The sequence below is a fragment of the Bufo gargarizans genome, chromosome 1 (assembly GCF_014858855.1).
Source record: "Bufo gargarizans isolate SCDJY-AF-19 chromosome 1, ASM1485885v1, whole genome shotgun sequence".
Classification (NCBI taxonomy): Eukaryota; Metazoa; Chordata; class Amphibia; order Anura; family Bufonidae; genus Bufo; species Bufo gargarizans.
In genome coordinates this window covers 564,376,550-564,397,056 of record NC_058080.1, presented here as the reverse complement: position 1 = coordinate 564,397,056, position 20,507 = coordinate 564,376,550, and the positions used below count along the sequence as shown (strand labels likewise).

Sequence of the window (20,507 nt, the reverse complement as noted above, 5' to 3'; positions counted from 1 at the left end):
CGTTACTTATACTGAACCATTCATTTCAATGGGTCAGCAAAAAAAAAACTGTCTCCGTGTGCATTCCGTTTCCGTATTTCCGTTCCGTTCAAAGATAGAACATGTGCTATTATTGCCTACAAATCACGTTCCGCAGCTCTATTCAAGTCAATGGGCCCGCAAAAAAAAGGAACACATATATGGAATGTACTCCGTATGTCTTCCGTATCCGTTCCGTTTTTGCGGAACCATCTATTTGTAATTTTATGGCCAGCCCAATTTTTTCTATGTAATTACTGTATACGCCATACAGAAAAACAGAACGGGATCGGAAACACTACTGAAACAAAAAACGGATCGGTTAAAAACGGCCCGCAAAACTGAAAAAGCCATACGGTCGTGTGCATGAGCCCTGGTCCGCAAGCCCTGGTACCGGAAAATACGGATCCTAGCCGTGTGCATGCCACAGAAAGAAAAAAAAAGCAGATGGCCCAATATACTGTGGCACAACCTGTGATTTACATGACTTGCTCCTCTGTCCCAGGTGTGCTGGGCACCTACATAATAACGGGCTGCCTGTGAGCCCAGACCTGTGCCAGCAGGACGGGGCTCGGGATGTGGACGCACGGGTAGGAACGTCAGCCGCATGGCGCTGTTTCTGGGGACGCACATTTCAGTGATGGACTGTGTACATCTCTATGGATAACGTGTGTACAGGCAGCTGGTGACCGCCGTGTCCGCCGCACCCCTGGGTGTGGGGCATGTACGGGCTACAGATCCGGGTGTACGGCGGCAGCAGCAGCAGGGACGTGGCGGAGGGGCCCCGGGGGCTGGGAGCTGTCAGCCATGAGGATCCTCTTTCTGGCCTGTATGAGAGCAAACACTGGGAACTCCACCACTGCCGACAGGATCAGGTAAGTGACATGAGTGAGCCTGCATCCTGGACATCATATGGCCACATCAGTGCAGGACATGTTACTATACACATGACTAGGGTCCATTCAGGCTCTGCCCGTATTACAGCCCACACACCGGCCGTGGGCACTACGCGCTGTGGACCCATGGATCGGAAGCGCTTTTGGGTCCGTGCCTTCGCACCGCAAAAGGTGGGACATGTCCTATCTGTTTCCGTCTCTTGCACGTCGCGGACCCATTCAAGTCGGTGGGTCCCCAAATGGACACGTGGATCCTGTACATTACCAACCACAATGTGCGGTCTGCAGCAAGGGGGGTACTTACGTCTGAATGGCCAGGCCTCCTATGTCCGATGGTCACGGGAGATGTCCGTGAAGGATCTGTGTGCCCATTTTGTTTATATATATATATATATCTAATTTTTTTTTTTTTGCGGTGCTAAAAAAAAAAAAAGCATCTTCTACCAATGGCCCCTGAAAATGACTGACAGATGACATCCATGTTGCGCCATAGGTTTTCAAGGACCCATAGATTATAATCACAGACAAATAGGGCGTGCTTCCATGGTGTCACCTGGACCCACAGTCCACAGAAAAAAATTAAAGTATGTGGGTGCGTGTTATTCTCCGACGTGTGGATTGTGCCGTGGATTTCTCCCTCTCCAATGCAAACATCGTTGACATGCTGCAGATTTGGAAATACGCAATTCAGCTCAATTTCCGCACTCAAAGTGCATGAGTACTGTACTATGCCGGGGGTTTTCTGCCCAGGAATCCTTGTGGGAAAAAAGAACCGCACCTATTCCGCAATGTGCGCAGGGACTCTGGAGTACCAGGCTCCCTTCAGCTATCGGTGAGAGTAAGACCACCCCTTTGTAATGTATGGGGTGAAATCCGCGGCCCACAGCACATCTGCATGTCACACGTGGATTCTACACGGTAAATGTACGTTAAATCGTCTCCTAAACAAGCCACTAGATGAAGGCCCCGCTAGTGCTGAGGTGTCCTCCAGATGTCTCATTAGGATGTGATGTTCTTCACCTCTTAGCAAGGCCTAACAGGTGCAGGCTATTGGGGCATGCTGGGAGGTGTCGTTTTACAGGGGTATTCTGAGAATAGGGGCTCTGTACGTCCTGCAGCCCTCCTGAAACAAACGGCGTGGCCACTCCATTCATTTCTATGGGAATTCCAGAGATAGGTGAGCGCTGTACTCTATCTCTGGAACTCCCATAGAAATGAATGGAGAAGCCGCATGCATTGACGACGGACCACTGCGCTCATTGCAGGGGTACGGGGCCACTGTTTTCATGATCGATGGGGCTCCCAGCGGTAGGATCCCCACCAATCTGAAAGGTATCCCCTATCCACAGACCACTTCAAACACCTGGAATACCCCTTTAAGAGCTACAGGTTGGAGACCACTGTTCTGGTAAACCACTATTCTGACACGTGCCTCGACATATATTAGCCGTCTACTAGGGTGGGGGAACTAAGACTGGCTTAGTAAATGTGGCCCGCTGTGTAGGGTGGAGGTCTTCATCAACCTTTACCTCAGCATTTCATGTTTGTCAGAAATATCTGGTTGTGGTGTCATATAGGATGGTGTTTCTTCTGTCATGTAATTATTTGCTTAACTGACAGTTTGTGTAACTTGTTTGGTGATCCACGTCAGCTGTGTTATGGAGCCAGTAACTTCCCCTTTCACTCGGTGCACGTGACCCTGAGCAGTAGTCGTCCCTGGCTTACAATGTGTACTCAAGGACAGACTGCTGAAATGTAGCATTGCCTGTCTGTATAATGTAAGGTTCTGGTAGGTCCTCCAGAGCAAGAGACTCTCTGAAAAGGGGTTCTCTGAGAGCGCTTGTAGATGCGGGCAGCGATATTTTATGCTGCACTGTGGTATCTGGTTGTGCTGGGGCAGTATTTTGTGCTGCACTCTGGTATCTGGTTGTGCTGAGGGCAGTATTGTGTGCTGCACTGTGGTATCTGGTTGTGCTGGGGCAGTATTATGTGATGCACTGTGGTATCTGGTTGTGCTGGGGCAGTATTTTGTGCTGCACTCTGGTATCTGGTTGTGCTGAGGGCAGTATTGTGTGCTGCACTGTGGTATCTGGTTGTGCTGGGGCAGTATTTTGTGATGCACTGTGGCATCTGGTTGTGCTGAGGCAGTATTTTGTGATGCACTGTGGTATCTGGTTGTGCTGGGGCAGTATTTTGTGATGCACTGTGGCATCTGGTTGTGCTGGGGCAGTATTGTGTGCTGCACTGTGGTATCTGGTTGTGCTGGGGCAGTATTTTGTGATGCACTGTGGCATCTGGTTGTGCTGGGGCAGTATTTTGTGCTGCACTGTGGTATCTGGTTGTGCTGGGGCAGTATTTTGTGATGCACTGTGGTATCTGGTTGTGCTGGGGCAGTATTTTGTGATGCACTGTGGTATCTGGTTGTGCTGGGGCAGTATTTTGTGATGCACTGTGGTATCTGGTTGTGCTGGGGCAGTATTTTGTGATGCACTGTGGTATCTGGTTGTGCTGGGGCAGTATTTTGTGATGCACTGTGGTATCTGGTTGTGCTGGGGCAGTATTGTGTGCTGCACTGTGGTATCTGGTTGTGCTGGGGTAGTATTTTGTGATGCACTGTGGCATCTGGTTGTGCTGGGGCAGTATTGTGTGCTGCACTGTGGTATCTGGTTGTGCTGGGGCAGTATTTTGTGATGCACTGTGGTATCTGGTTGTGCTGGGGCAGTATTTTGTGATGCACTGTGGTATCTGGTTGTGCTGGGGCAGTATTTTGTGATGCACTGTGGTATCTGGTTGTGCTGGGGCAGTATTTTGTGATGCACTGTGGTATCTGGTTGTGCTGGGGCAGTATTTTGTGATGCACTGTGGTATCTGGTTGTGCTGGGGCAGTATTGTGTGCTGCACTGTGGTATCTGGTTGTGCTGGGGCAGTATTTTGTGCTGCACTGTGGTATCTGGTTGTGCTGGGGCAGTATTTTGTGCTGTACTGCTGGCATACTTTTGCTTGTGTTTCCACACCTCTGTCAATCTGGGTCTGCTACCACATGATGCCACTTTTATTTTATTTTTATTTTTTCCAGGGACACTTTAACCACCTCCCGACCGCCTAACGCAGGATTGCGTCCGGCGGGCGGCTGGGTTTTTCCTCCTGGACGCATCGGCGCGTCCTCTCGCGAGACGCGAGATTTCGAGCGGCCCCGAACATGCGCAGTGCGGGCCGGGACAAGAGCAGGAGAAGTTCATCACCAGCCTGCCAGCCAATGATCACCGCTGGCAGGTTGGTGACGTTTAAAAAAATCAAATCGGAAGCCATTTAACACATTATATTTATAAATATAGTGTTAAATGGCTTCTGTGCTCCTCTGCTGGTTCCTTTTCGTCGGTTGGTCCCAGCAGAGAGCACAGATCACTGTGAGTACACCAAACACTACACATTTTGCCCCAGATCACCCCAATTAACCCCTTGATCACCCCGTCAATCACTAGTAAAAGGGGAAAAAAGTGATTAGTGTAAACTGTCCCTTTTTTTTTTTTTTTTTCACTGGTATTGACTGTTAGGTTTTAGGTTAGTTTAGGCCCCTTTGGTAGGTAGTTAGCGTCTGTTAGCGCCCAGCCCACCGCACCGCAGTCACTGATTCGCGTATCGCTAATCAGCATTGGTACTTTATAGTATCTGTAAGTGATCAAAACTGATCAGTCAGATCTATAATAGTATTAGTGTCACCTTAGTTCACCCTCCACCCAAAACGCAGCGTTTGCCTGATCGGTCGCCCACACGTGCGTTCACCCACGCCCGCCCCGCCGTAGTGACAATTTTTTATTTATTTTTTATCGCTGCACAATCACTTCATAAGCGCTGCGGCGATAAAAAAACAACCAGTTTTGATATTTTTTATCAATCGCAGCGGCCTCCGGTACTTCGCTGGCCTCCCATTTGTAAGACAGGCTTGCTTTTTTTCTTGGGTAGTCTCAGGGAATACCCCTAAATTTAGTTGACCAAATGGCAAACAAGGGGTATTCTTCTGAAGAGGCCTACAGGCTTCTGACCCAGTCGGATGAGGAATGGGAACCCTCATCTGACGAATCCAGCGGGTCAGAATACGAACCTGTAGAAAGCAGTGGCAGTCTGACCCAAAGTTCGGACGATGAGGTTGGGGTCCCTGATACCACCAGGCGTACCCGGCCCCGTGTTGCTAGACCACAGGTTGCGCAGGATCTGCTTCATGGGTAGCAGAGTGGGGCTGGCGCTGTCGGATTACGTGGTGAGGCATACACCAGCAGCGCAGCCCATCCTGGACCTAGTACCAGCACTGCCGTAGAACATGGTGAAGTGGCGAGCACCAGAAAGGCAGTTGAAGCTGGTACGGTGGCACGTGCATTAGTTCCCCCGTCGCAGCCACCGCACAGACAGGCCCGTAGAGCCCCTAGAGTCCCTGAGGTGCTGGCAAACCCTGATTGTCAGCCCCCAACTTCAGCCGCACCGGTAGTTCCCCCTTTCACCGCCCAGTCTGGAGTTCGGGTTGAGACAGCTCAGATCGGCACAGGGTTTTTTCTAGCTGTTCTTGACTGCGGAGCTCTTGGACTTAGTCGTGGCAGAAACAAACCGGTATGCCACTCAATTTTATAGCCGCCAACCCGGGAAGCTTTTATGCACAGTCTTTCCGGTGGAAACCCATCCAAGTTTCCGAATTTAAAACTTTTCTGGGCCTTCCCCCCAACGGCTCGTTACCACCCGTCTTGCAGGGGGGGGGGGGGGGGGGGGCTGCCTTGTGTAACGTAGAACTGCTCACGGTGAAATAGAGAGACAAGCGTGACGTTTACATGCTCTCCTCCATTCACACAGACACGACAATACAAATTGAACGAACAACTGGAGTCATTGAAAAGCCCCTCTGTGTCCACAACTATAAATCACTCATGGGAGGGGTAGACTTCAATGACCAGATGTTGGCTCCTTATTTACTTTCCCGCAGGACCAGACGCTGGTATAAGAAGGTGTCTGTATACCTAATTCAATTGGCGATGTACAATAGTTTTGTTCTCTTCCGTAAGGCTGGGAGAACAAGATCCTTCCTCAAATTTCAGGAAGAGATCATCGAGAACCTCCTGTATCCAGGAGGTTCCGTGGCCCCAACCACCAGTGTAGTGAGACGTCTACACGAGCGACATTTCCCCAATGTCGTTGCTGGTACCTCAAACCAAGTGTCACCCCGAAAAAGATGTTGTGTCTGTAGCAGGAGTGGAATAAGGCGTGACACCCGCTATTTCTGCCTTATGCTTAGGGGAGTGTTTCCGGAAGTACCACACTGTTTTGTTTTGTTTTTTTACCTTCTAGGTGGACCAACTGATCAACCAGCTGCAGCACTGATGTGCATTCTGACAGAAGCATTGCGCTGCTGTCAGATTACACAAAAGTCGGTGTATGCGGCGCTGCAAGATGAAATTTCTCCTCTGCAGTAAAAAAGATACGTTTGCCGAGGCTTATGAGCTGAGGGGCGGTGTTCATATGCTTTGGCAAACATATTTTATATATAAAAAAATAATAATTCCGGCAATGATTTATTCATCCACATCGATTGATGTGAATGGAGAAATCGGGTTTGGATGTTGGGCAGAGCTCCTATGTCCTGGCAGACGCCTTTCCCCTCCTTTTTTTTTTTTTTTGCACATTTTTTTTGGCAGAGGTTTTTTTCATCCACTTTGATCGATGCGAATGAAGAAATCTGTGCCGTTCATTTTTTCTTTCAGCCCAGTACAGCGATACCACATGTGTGACACTTTTTTGCAGCCTAGGTGCGCAAAGAGGCCCAAATTCTAAAGGGCACCTTTAGGATTTCACAGGGCATTTTTTACGCATTTGGATTCCAAACTACTTCTCACGCTTTAGGTCCCCTAAAATGCCAGGGCAGTATAAATACCCCACAAGTGACCCCATTTTGGAAAGAAGACACCCCAAGGTATTCTGTGAGGGGCATGGCAAGTTCCTATAATATTTTGTTTTTTGGCACAAGTTAGCGGAAAATGATTATTATTTTTTATTTAATTTTTTCCCTTTCATCCTCCATGACGGCATACCATGAGATGACCCGCCTCCAACCAGGTAGGGACAGGAAGTATAAATTTGACTCTCCTCCGGCTCCTCCTCAGTGTCTTCCTGTCCCTCCAGGTAGGAGATAGGGTTTTCCCTTATGGTCGCCGACCATGAAGAAAGAAGAAGGATTACCATGTGAGGAGGCAGCAGAGTCCGGATCCTAGTTGGGGAAAATGGGCTCTGAAGTCCTGTCTTTTACCTGCTGCTAGCGCGGGCAGACAGGTCCACGTGGGGTCGGACACTCAGGGAGTCCCTCCGGTCGGTTGCTAAACTCCACACTGCGATCCGGCATGGCCGGCGCTCACAGTGTCGTCACCGGAAGTGGACGCGCTCTAGGAGTTCCACGAAGCGTTCCACAGGCTTACTTCCGGTATGGGGCCTGAGAGCACTTCTGGGCGGTGGATCGCATGCTGGCGGCGGGAGATTCAAAATCGCGCAGGATTATGACTGAGGTCGTCCTCTGATCTGAGGTCTTAAGGTAAAGCTATTTAAGGGGGAACAGTGAGCTGGCTTGTTACCCTAAAATCATGCTGGATCCAGGTGAAGTTATGGAGACCACTCAGGGATTCGTACCAGTGAGTAATGTGACTAGAACAAGGGTAAAGGCAGTATATTCTGTTAAGTTAACCCTTATGTATTTTCTTTCTTTCTGTATGTGTGCAGAATGAGAAAGAGAGTGCTCAGAAAGCAAAATCTAGTCAGAGGACAAAAAAGTGCAGTCTCTGTTCTGTTAAACTTTCAGATTCCTCTACTAGGAAAGTTTGTAAAAAATGTACTGACAACATTTCTAAGGAATTAGTTCCGTCCCTAAAAGAAGAACTTAAAAACACAATTAGGGAAGAAATCGGGGCTGCTATGTCAGATACCTCATTAATCCCTTCCTGCTCCAAACAGGCGCAGGAACCAGCGACAAAAACGTCTGATTCAGAATTAGAGGAGGATTCAGAGTCAGGTGAACTCGGGTCTGAAGATTCTGGATCGGATTCAGAATTTAAAAACGATCTCTTTTCATCTGAGGATACCAGAGAGTTAATTAAGGCAGTTAGAGCCACTATGGATCTTTCTGACGAAAAAATCTGCAGATCAGTCCATGACGAGATGTTCAGTGGATTTGAGCAGAGGTCTAACCGAGGCTTTCCGTACATAAAAACATGCACGATCTAATTAAAAGGGAATGGAAATCCCCGGATAGGAAACTGTTCATTCCTAAGACAATAAGGCGACGGCTCCCCTTTTCTAGTGAAGATGAAGCTCTTTTAACAACCTGTCCTAAAATAGACATTTCCGTATCTAAATTAGTTAAGGGTCCAAACGCCTTACCATTTGAAGACATGGGATCATTAAGGGACCCCATGCATAAAAAGACGGATCAGACCCTCAAAAAGACATGGGAAGCTTGTGCGGCCCTGTTTAAACCAAACCTAGCTGCAACATCGGTATCCAGATCACTAAAGAAATGGCTCACGCAGTTAGAATCCTTACTGAAAAGCGGAAATACATATGGTAATCTAAAAGATTCCTTTCCGCTCTTAATTAAAGCTGTGGATTTCCTATCAGATTCCACTGCGGAATCTGTCAGGATAGCTGCAAAGGCATCTGGGTTAGTGGTCGTAGCAAGAAGGTCCCTCTGGTTAAAGTCTTGGTCAGGTGAGGTCAGTTCAAAATTAAAGTTATGTACCTTGCCTTTTCATGGTAATTTGTTGTTTGGAGAAGATTCAGAGTCCATCCTAGAAAAGGCTTCCGATTCAAAGAAAACCTTTCCCAGAGATTCCGGGAAAAGGAAATTTCCCTTTCGGAGGGTTAAAAAAGGGACCCCCTTTCAAGCAAAGAAAACGAATAGGGATTCAGGCTGGTCAAGGGGAAGAAACCAGAAGAGTAAAGGGTACCTGTTCTCTACAAAGAATACGGAATCGTCAAAGCAATGTCGCCAGTGCTCAGGTAGGAGGGAGACTAAGTTTTTTTTCTAGACTATTGGGAAAAGATTACAACAAACCCTTGGGTCTTAAATACAATATCAGAAGGCTACAAAATAGTTTTCCGTCTTCCTCCTCCCTCAAATATTTTCAGGGTAACTCCTATTCAAAAAACAGCTGTTCTCCAAACAAATCTGGAAGAAGGGATTCGGAAGCTACTGGCTCAAAAAGCCATAATTCCGGTTCCCTAGTCTCAAAAAGGTCAGGGATATTATTCAACCGTTTTTCTAGTAAAAAAAACAGACGGGAAATTTCGGTTAATAATAAACCTAAAAACTTAAACAAGTTCATACAGTACAACAAATTCAAAATGGAAACCATAAGATCAACCGTGAATCTGCTGAAAAAGGGAGACTTCTTAGCCTCCCTAGACTTAAGAGACGCATACTACCATATTCCGGTATGCAAACAGTCCCAAAAATTCCTGCGGATAGCAGTTTATTTGGGGAAAGATCTGCTCCATTTTCAGTTCCAGGTATTACCCTTTGGGATAACCTCGGCCCCCAGGGTCTTCACAAAGGTGATGCTGGAGCTGGTGGCCCACTTGAGAAGGAGAAACATCCTGATTATTCCGTATCTAGATGACCTACTGATAGTAGGCGAGTCAAGACTGGAGAACAATCTCTTAGTGACCTGCCAGACGCTGTATCTAGCAGGATGGCTGATAAATTGGGAAAAATCGAAGCCAGTCCCGTCCCAGGAAATAATTTTCTTGGGTCTCTCCCTGGACACCACTCGTCAGAGGACGTCTCTTACAGAGCAAAAAGTCTCGGGAGTGGTAGAAAAGGTCTCAAGGTTTCAGAGTCATCCATCTTGTTCGATACGAGAGGCTATGAGACTACAAGGGACCTTGACCTCTTGCATCCCTGCAGTAAAGTGGGCTCAGTTCCACTCTCGAACTCTGCAACATTGGATATTAGCCTGCTGGGACAGAAACCAAAGTTCATTGGAACAAACAGTTCTGATTCCCTTTTATAGTAAACCAGAGTCTTCTGTGGTGAAAACAAGTAAGTCACCTATGCCAGGGAATTCCATGGAATTCGGAGGAACAGGTGTTCGTCACTACAGATGCAAGTCCTTGGGGGTGGGGAGCGCATTACTCTCATCACTATTTCCAAGGGGCCTGGGCAGACCACCAGAAGACTTTGTCCTCAAACCAAAAGGAATTGATGGCAGTTTGGGAAACTATAAAAGTGGCGAGTCAATACATAGAAGGAAAAGATGTCCAAATAAGATCAGACAACACAACAGTGGTAGCATATTTAAACCATCAGGGTGGAACAAGAAGCCAATGTCTGAGCCAAATATCCTTCCTGGGCAGAAGGAAATATAAGATCCCTTTCAGCAGTCCATTTAAAAGGAAGCTTAAATGTAAAAGCAGACTTCCTAAGCAGGGTCAAAATATGTCGAACAGAATGGAGTTTGAAGGAACAGGTTTTTCTCCAAATAACCAAAAAGTGGGGGGTTCCCCAGATAGACTTCTTTGCATCAGCCACAAACGCAAAAGTAGGTAGTTTCCTTTCCCTCAATCAAGAGACAAAAGCGAAGGCATAGATGCCTTTTCATTAAAATGGAATTTCCATCTAGCTTATGCCTCCCCCCCGCAACTAATTTCTCGAGTGATAAAGAAGATAAGGCAAGACAGGGCTCATGTTATTTTGATAGCCCCCTTATGGCCCAAAAAATCATGGTTTCCTCTATTGAAGATCATGTCCATCCAAAGTCCATGGATCCTTCCTTGGGATCAGTATTTGTTGTCGCAGGGTCCACTTCTCCATCCCGAGGTGGAAAAGCTGCATTTGGCAGCTTGGAACCTGAAAGGTTGATCTTAAAAGCTAAAGGCCTGACAGATCCTGTCATCAATACTATGTCGGCTAGTAGAAAGGAGACAACCTCAAAGATCTATAATAAAGTTTGGAGAGCCTTTAATACCTGGTGTATAAAAGAGAAAGTATACCCTGAAAAATTTTCAGTCCTTTCAGTTCTAGGTTTTTTACAATCTGGGCTGGAGAAAGGTCTTCGTCCCAATACACTGAGGGTTCACGTATCGGCCCTTAGTACAGTTTTTGATGAAAAAAATTGCCAATCATTCTTGGGTTGTCAGATTCCTTAAAGGGGCAGATAGACTGAGACCATCATTGAAAGCTATGACTCCCCCCTGGGATCTTAATGTAGTTTTATCGGGCTTAGTAGAAAGCCCCTTATTATCTGTCTCTGTAAAATATATAACACTTAAAACCCTGTTCTTAGTAGCAATTACATCAGCCCGCAGGGTTAGTGAAATCCAGGCCCTGAAAATTAATGAACCTTTCTGTGTTATTTCTTCAGATAGAATTACGTTTAAATTGGATAACTCCTTCCTTCCCAAAGTTGTGTCTAATTTCCACAGGCAAGAAGAAATATTGGTTCCCTCATTTTGTGACAACCCGAAAACAGAAGGGGAGGAGAGGTTTCATAAATTGGATGTGCGGAGAGCAGTGCTAATATATTTAGAGGCCACGAAGGCTTTCAGAAAGATGGACTCCTTATTTGTTCAGTTTCTTGGCACAAATAAAGGGCAGAGAGCGACAAAAAATCGATCGATCTCAGAATCGTATAAAGCGCTAGGGAAATCGCCTCCTGAAGCCTTTACAGCCCATTCTACAAGATCAGTTTCTGCCTCTTGGGCAGAAAGGGCTAACGCTTCACTAGAGCAAATCTGTAGGGCGGCCACTTGGTCTAGCCCTAATACTTTTATCAAACATTACAGAATCCATGTTAAGGCAGGTCAAGATCTAGCCTTTGGGAGGAAAGTCCTTCAGGCTATAATCCCCCCCCCCCCCAAGTTGTTAATATGTTATATCTCATGGTATGCCGTCATGGAGGATGAAAGGGAAAAACCAAATTACGTACCGGTAATTCCCTTTTCATGAATCCTCCATGACGGCATAAGGGTTTCCCACCCGAAAAAAAAAATAAAAATAAAAAATATATATATAATGTATATACGAATATGATAGGCCTACACATAGGTGATGGTGTGGGAAAAAAAAAAAAAGGGGTATAAATGAAAAAAAGATTCGAAAGAACACTCTCTAGGCTGTCGATCCAGAAAGGCACTGAGGAGGAGCCGGAGGAGAGTCAAATTTATACTTCCTGTCCCTACCTGGTTGGAGGCGGGTCATCTCATAGTATGCCGTCATGGAGGATTCATGAAAAGGGAATTACCGGTACGTAATTTAGTTTTTCTTACAAAGTCTCATATTCCACTAACTTGTTACGAAAAATAAAAACTTCAATGAACACACTATGCCAATCACAAAATACCTTGGGGTGTCTTCTTTCCGAAATGGGGTCACTTGTAGGGTATTTATACTGCCCTGGCATTTTAGGGGACCTAAAGCGTGAGAAGTAATTTGGAATCCAAATGTGTAAAAAAATGCCCTGTGAAATCCTAATGGTACTCTTTAGAATTTGGGCCCCTTTGTGCACCTAGGCTGCAAAAAAAGTGTCACACGTGGTATCGCCGTACTCAGGAGAAGTTGGGCAATGTGTTTTGGGGTGTCTTTTTAAATATACCCATGCTGAGTGAGAGAAATATCTCTCTAAAATGACAACTTTATATAAAAAAAATGGGAAAAGTTGTCTTTTAGAGAGATATTTCTCTCACTCAGCATGGGTATATGTAAAAAGACACCCCAAAACACATTGCCCTACTTCTTCTGAGTATGGCGATACCACATGTGACACTTTTTTGTAGCCTAGGTGCGCAAAGGGGCCCAAATTCTAAAGAGCACCTTTTTAGGATTTCATTTTCCGCTAACTTGTGACAAAAAATAAAAACTTCCATGAACTCTAACTTAAAACAGGAAGGAAAGGTGCAGAGGACATACATGTTTCATTTTTGGTTTTGTATATTCCTACATATTCTATGTGCTTGATTATAGCCAATTGACCAGTTTATTTTTCCGACAATAAGTCATAGTACATATTATGCGATTTGTATGAACGGAAATTGGAAGACAACATACCATATTAGGAAAATTACAGTGGATAACAACTGTTGACTGTATTGTACCTGTTATATAAATTGTCTCTGATTTTATGGTATATCACAGTTCATACCGTATGAGGAATTTTTGAATGCATTGTGTTTGATGGTTTTATGAGTATATACTACAACTTTAATTCACACCATGCGTTTTTTTTTTACAAATTTGGCGGTGATAAAGCAACTATTTTACGCTGACTCATCATGAGAATGGTGAGGAATATATATATATCATCGACATAGATATACCAAACAAACCATAATAAAAAAAAAATATATGTGTGTGGAATAAAAATTCAAGAATAATAATAATTCAAGGTTAGACATGAAACACGATGCAGTCAACTAGTGGAGGAATATATTCCTATGAAATCACAGTTTTTCTATTTGCTCATTGATAAAAACAATGTAATCTGTACCATGTAGGGATATTACGCTGATACCTTTCGGGGAAAGGGGCTACATGGGGTTTTATATTATATATATTTTTATGTATTTTTCATTGTCTGTTTATAGCACTATTGGGAGTGTGATTGATTATATGATATGGGCGATAAGGTTTGCACAGGTGTCTCGCATGGACCCAGCTGATTTTGTTGTCCGCCCTGCTTCTCTACACCCCCCCCAGGAGGGTGGAGATGTCGGAGGTGAACCCTATTTCAGTTTGGAACATGTCAGACAGACACCTAGGATCATAACTAAGAACACTACTGTTCGAAACGCGTAGATCTTGGGAACCGGTGGGCACCAGTGTTTCTTGTTTGCTGTACCTACCTGAATTTTGGTGACAATAAAGATCGGGATTTCCATTACGTCCATCGTGGTGCTGGAGCTTTTCTTCAATTTTTGCTAATCAGAGAAAGAAAGAGCCTGAATTTTGCAGTGCTTCTAAACTGAATAATGCCGTAAAACCACTGCTGACATACCAGCACCTTAAAGTAACCTGCAGGGTGGTTTCTTGCTATGTTTTTTAGGCCTCATGCACACGACCGTTGTTTTTGCAGCTTTGATGTGGACCCATTCACTTCAATTGGGCCGCAAAAGATGCGGACAACACTCTGTGTGCTGTCCGCATCCATTGCTCCGTTCCGTGAGAATAGGCAGTTATAATCAATAGTTGTCCGTACTGTTCCGCAAATTGCGGAACGCACACGGACGCCATCTGTGTTTTGTGGATCCGCAATTTGCGGACCGCAAAACGCACAACGGTCGTTTGCATGTAGCCTTAAAGCTGCCCAGTGTTACATGTTGACTATTAGGAAACTCTTAAGACGCCCTACAAACAGTGCGCTTTTTGTAGCTGAATTTTGTGTTACTTGGCCAAGATCACAGCATGCTGGGGTATCCAGTATCTACTACATCCCCCCCATGTGTCGGGCCCCTCACAGGTAATATACTTGCCCCACTCCCTGCGCCGCTCCTGGTCCCCGCACCTTCTCCCTGTACATGGATGAAAACGTCCGGAGTCATGGGGGAGCAGCCAATGGCAGACGGGGACAAGCTTTCCTAGCATATCGCGGGTGACGCTATGGAGGCTCGCGCCCCCCCCCCCCTTCCCTGCCTGCCATTGGCTGCTCCTCCCCCGACACCGGATGTTTTCATCCGTGTACAGGGAGAAGGTGCGGGGACCAGGAGCGGCGCAGGGAGTGGGGTAAGTATATTCATAGTGAGGGGCCCGGCCCATTTGGGGGGGGGGGGGGGGGGGCCTGTTGTAGATACTGGATAACCTCTTTACCATTTAAGCCTAGTGCTACACAGTGAAATCAATGGGTTCCCGGCAGGACTTGCACGTTTGATGTGACTCCAGAATTGCAAAACATCAGATTCTATTAAGTTATAATTTCACAATTTGGTGATAAATTGCTAGCAATAGTGGAGTCGTGGAGACTGCTGACCAGTGAGGATTAGAAAGCTCCTCTGACCAGCGTCGTAGAATGGATAGTTACTCGGCTATTTTAGCCCTATAAGACTAGACACACACACGAGCGAGTTCAATGCGAGAAACTCGTAGCGTGTGTCAGTGTGAGGCCCCGTTGTGACCTCTGATAGGATTGCACAGTGTTATAATAGTTTATAATGCTGTACATGTAGACTGTCCGATTTTTGGGCAAATTATCGGGAACCACCGTTTGTTTCCAACAACCTGCCCGTCTAAATGTGCCGCCGATGAACAAGCAAAACGCTCGTTCATCCGGTGATCCTGTCGTTCGTGCAGGCACATAAGTCATCGTTAAACCTACAAACACCTCTCTGTCCAACCTAGACAGAAACATATATCACCTGTATAGTATCTAATCTATAAACAAAAAAGCAAGTGGAGATAATATATCAAAATATCACTTTATTCTCGAATAATAAATAAGGGAAAAGACAGGATGGTAAACAGAGAAACATAGGGCAGTATACACAAATGCGAAACCATGTGTGTCCACACAAATAAGCATGGATAACCTACAGGTCAAGATAATTATGGTGCATGGACAACCAATACTGCGTAGCGGATAATAAATTAACCCAGCAAGGGGTATATGCTATAAAGCAGAATCAATAAATCACTGATTGTCCATGGACCTCACATCAAAAAAATAAAATAAAATAAAAAATAGATATATACATACATACATACATACATACATACACATCCAGGACTAAGACATATATGATAAATGTCACAAATAAAAACGGTCACTGGATCTCAAGATATGATAATGCCCCACGGATGGTATCCTGGGCCTAATATGGATGTGAAATGGGACCATGTATGGATGTACCGTGGTACTATACGTGGAACATACCTGAGGACATGATGAACGCAAGGGTAAGCCAAAAGCACAAGACCTCGACGCGCGTTTCACCTCAGCGGCTTCGTCAGGAGGTACTAAGTAACAAAATGACAGGGTATATATAGCCTAAGTAAAAGTCTGATTTAATTACCTGGATTGCGAACACCTGTGGAGCGGGCGCGGAAACGCCATGATACACGGAGCCATCTCTCAGCGCGTCCCCGTCCGCATACCGCGCATGCGCGGCGCATGCAGACGTCACGGAGCACATTGAGATGACGCCGTGCAGCGCATGCGTGATCCGCGACCCAATGGAACGCAGGTGGACCGCAAATCGCGTGGGGCGGATCTTGTGTAGAGGGAGGACTACGAATCATATAGTGTGTATGAATAGTCACCGAAACAGGGAAGAATAGGTCGTACATCTGGGGAAGCATATTAGGCCCACGATCCCCTACACACACCCAGACATCCACAGGCAAACAAAAAGCCACAGAGTACCGCAGTGTATCCAATAGAGTCCTAGCCGCCAGTACCCATGGTAACATAGTGACATAATACATATACAACAATAGTTAAATGTCCCAAGTCGGATTTAATGGACAAATGCATATGTGAATAAATAAATAGATCACAAATTTCATAAGAAGCACTGAGAATAGTGCTATATAAAAAATACATAGTCAATCAATGTTGCAACGGCTCACGTACCATGCACAGAATGCATGAACACCCGAAAATTGCAACACCGAGTGAACACCATGTGTGTTAATACATATAATAATAATAATACAATAATATTGATGAGAAGTGTACAAAAACATATAATTCATAATCAATAAAAAAGTGCGTCCTGCTGAGCGGATAATACATCTCAGGAAGGTAATTATACCAATAAAGGTGATGCATACACCCAGAAAAGGTGCAAACACACATATGGAAGCATGCCACATATATAGAGCACCGACATGCGGGGTGGGGATGTCAAGGATGGCCCTGCCGGCAGCTAAAACTGCCCGCGGGGTCAGCCGAGGCACCCCCAACCCACCAGGCCATGGACACAGTCTCAAGCAGTCGTAGACATCAGAGACCAACAATACAGGAGTTACATGATATAACGCGAACAGAGAGACCCCAACCATGGTTGCGATGTTGGCATTACCGACCAGTCACACAAGGAAGAGAACCATCAACCCATGGTGTTATATAATATGATGTTCTCTACAGGGACAATTGCCAGCATTAGCAAGCATCAAAAGGAAAAGCAATACCCAGATAGCAACATGTAGGGGCGAGAGTGTCCGGGGCGGCACCACCGGCGGCAAAGGCCGCCCATGGGGTCGGCCGAGACACTCCCGACCCGACCCCAAAAATACATACTATACCCAACAAAGATGGAAATATCAAGTATCACATCAATAATAATGTGGGGGATGCATATACACCGGATACATAAAATACACCATAGAATACAATTTCCTGTTCATCCAGGGTCTGCCATTCATCCCAGACGTGTCTTCTCCTAGTAGATGATTAGATCCGCCACCATATCCCAGGTATATAAAATAGACAATCTCGAAAAAAAGAAAATAATATTATAATAAAACTTACTATACCCTGTTGATTAAAATTTGCGCAATTCTTATAGAAAGGAGGAGAAGCTGTTAGATTCATTCAAGCCATATGGGGTGACAGTGTCCAAAATGACAATCCATCTAGTTTCTCTGCGGAGCAGAGCTAATTTAACATTGCCTCCCCTGGATCCCAAGTGAATTCTATTAATACCTCTCACTGTAAGACCCTGTGGATCAGACCTGTGAAATCTACGAAAATGCCGTGGAACTGCTTGCAATGTATCATAATCTTTTTCGGGTACTTCTGAGGCTGCTTTAATTTCATTAACATGTTCCAACACCCGGACCTTAAGAGCCCTGGTCGTCATGCCAACATAAATAAGTTTGCATGGGCATGTCATCAAGTATATAACTGCCTCTGTGTTACAATTGATGTTCTGCAGGATCTTGAAATTCTTATTGCCAGATGAGTCACAGAAGGCAGTAGATCGAACCATATATTTACATGCAGCGCATGACCCACATGAGAGAAGATACATTGGGTCGCGGATCACGCATGCGCTGCACGGCGTCATCTCAATGTGCTCCGTGACGTCTGCATGCGCCGCGCATGCGCGGTATGCGGACGGGGACGCGCTGAGAGATGGCTCCGTGTATCATGGCGTTTCCACGCCCGCTCCACCGGATCACAGGTGTTCACAATCCAGGTAATTAAATCAGACTTTTACTTAGGCTATATATACCCTGTCATTCTGTTACTTAGTACCTCCTGACGAAGCCGCTGATTTGAAACGTGCGTCGAGGTCTTGTGCTTTGGGCTTACCCTTGCGTTCATCATGTCCTCAGGTATGTTCCACGTATAGTACCACGGTACATCCATACATGGTCCCATTTCACATCCATATTAGGCCCAGGATACCATCCCTGGGGCATTATCATATCTTGAGATCCAGTGACCGTTTTTATTTGTGACATTTATCATACATGTCTTAGTCCTGGATGTCTATGTATGTATATATATATTTTTTGATGTGAGGTCCATGGACAATCAGTGATTCATTGATTCTGCTTTATAGCATATACCCCTTGCTGGGTTAATTTATTATCCGCTACGCAGTATTGGTTGTCCATGCACCATAATTATCTTGACCTGTACATAAGTCATCGTTTCTGGGCAGCAGCTCGTGCCTTCTACACGGCGATCTACTGCCCAGAAACAATGATTCTGTATGAGGACGAACGATGGCGATAGCGATCACATCCTGATACTGTGGAGGTGATCGGTGCATGTAAATACAGCGGTCTCCGACTGTCGGGAAGGAATGCTACACCGTGCAGTGTAAACCTGCCTTAAAGGTTACACAATATTAGGGCTCATGTACACGACTGTTGTTCGGCATGGTTACCGGCCATGTACAGTCCATATTTTGTGGAACAGAATGTCCGGCCCATAATAGAACAGTCCTATTCTTGTCCATAATGCAGAAACATGTTTTATTTTTTTGCAGAACGGACATGTGGACACAGAACTCGCACAGAGTCATTTTCTATTAGGCTATGTCTGGAACACAGCCAACGCCTTATTGGATTAAGGGCAAATTTTTCCACTGGGACGGAGGACATGTAGCATATCGGAGAAAACCAGAATTTTCTCAGAAATTGATTGCCACAATCTCTTGTAGTGCAGAAAGTCCGGTTCAGCACCAGGGACAACACATTGTGCATCACAGGGAATGTTCCCAGTTGTTGTTGCAACTTTCTGTGTTGGTAACGTTTGAAGAGAGATTGCAATTTTTGTCTTTTTTTTTTTTTTTTTTTTTAAACACAGGATTAACCCCTGACGAGATAAAGGAGTCTCAGATGCCACGATCAGTATTGAACGCAGCATCTTAGAGGTTAAATGAAGGGGGTGGCACGATCACCGTTCCCCATGATTGTGCCTGCTCCATACAATGAAAAGCAATTTGTGACAAAGTAATTTGTAATGAATCGACTTTCTTGACGAAGATCGGCAAAGCTACCAAATAGAATTTTTTAAAACTTGGCTCACGTCTAGTGATATTACTGCTAGCCAGCACTCGCCTCTGTGATCCCCTGACGCTCCTGTAGTCTCCTCCGGCTGTGTCTACGCCCCTGCAGCGATGACATGCCATACATCCACATGACTGCTCCAGCCATTCACTGGCCTTAGCGATCTTTCAGTTTTACTGCTGAGGTCCGTGCTTGCCTGCAGTGGTCATGTGCATATGTCCATTGGAGCTGTGGGGGATGGAATAGGTGACTGCTGGTTTCTTCTATTTTATCCTATTTATCTCATGTAGCCATTGTTTCTGCGTTCATATATATCTTGTAATAATGATGTGCTTTTAGCTGCACACCTATAGTTCACTGGAGTTTCTTTCCATTCCTTAGTTTTCCTTTCTTGTGTTTCCTCATATTCAGGAGTCACCTTGAAGAGGCAGGCCATGAGTGCGAGCTCAGAGACGCGGCTGGCGTGCACAGCTCATCAGAGGTAGCCAAACTGATTTCCCAAAGAACGTTTGATGCTGGACTGGCCATCCACGTGTACAAAGCAGGCAGATTTCTACTTGGTAATACCTTTTCAATGTCTTTGGAAACCTTTGTAAAATTTAAGCTTGAAATCAAAAAAGAGTTGAGTTATTTCTGCTGAAGTTATAAGAATATATTAACAACTGGGAGTGATCATCCCTCTTAGGCCGAATGCACACGGCGCGCATAGCAACCAATGACGCCGTGCGCTCCTGCTCTCAGCAGGAATCCAGCCCGTGGTTCCACGGACCGCTCACGGCCGCAAAACACGGCCGTGTGCATTTGGCCTTATTAAAAGGGTATGCCCCTTCACCCTGCCTAACTGCTAACACCAAGCTGTCAATTTATTCATACAATTTTGGGAGGAATAATAGAGGAATGGCACAACTTCTAAGAAAAATATTTCATGGAGAATGAACAACAGACCAGTCAGAAGTGGTGACAGGTCCTCTTGAATGCAGTCTGTCCAGTTTTTCTGTTCTGGAATTGCTACATTAAAGATCCTCTGTCAGCATGATCAACCCTACTAAAACAAGGCACGTTGCCTGGTAGGGTTGATGCTGCTGATTAAAGCGATACCTATCTTTTCTTTGTAT

General features: G+C 45.5%; 1 protein-coding gene across 1 annotated transcript in view; it reads left to right on the top strand.

The window, feature by feature from the left end:
- Positions 1-602: 602 nt before the first annotated feature.
- Positions 603-20,507, top strand: part of GLT1D1 (glycosyltransferase 1 domain containing 1) — a 133,893-nt gene continuing 113,988 nt past the window's right edge. Inside the window, exons 1-2 of the mRNA XM_044275645.1 lie at positions 603-893; positions 19,804-19,952. Coding sequence (XP_044131580.1) covers positions 826-893; positions 19,804-19,952 — 217 coding nt within the window. The 5' untranslated portion in view covers positions 603-825. The remainder of the gene's footprint in view (positions 894-19,803; positions 19,953-20,507) is intronic.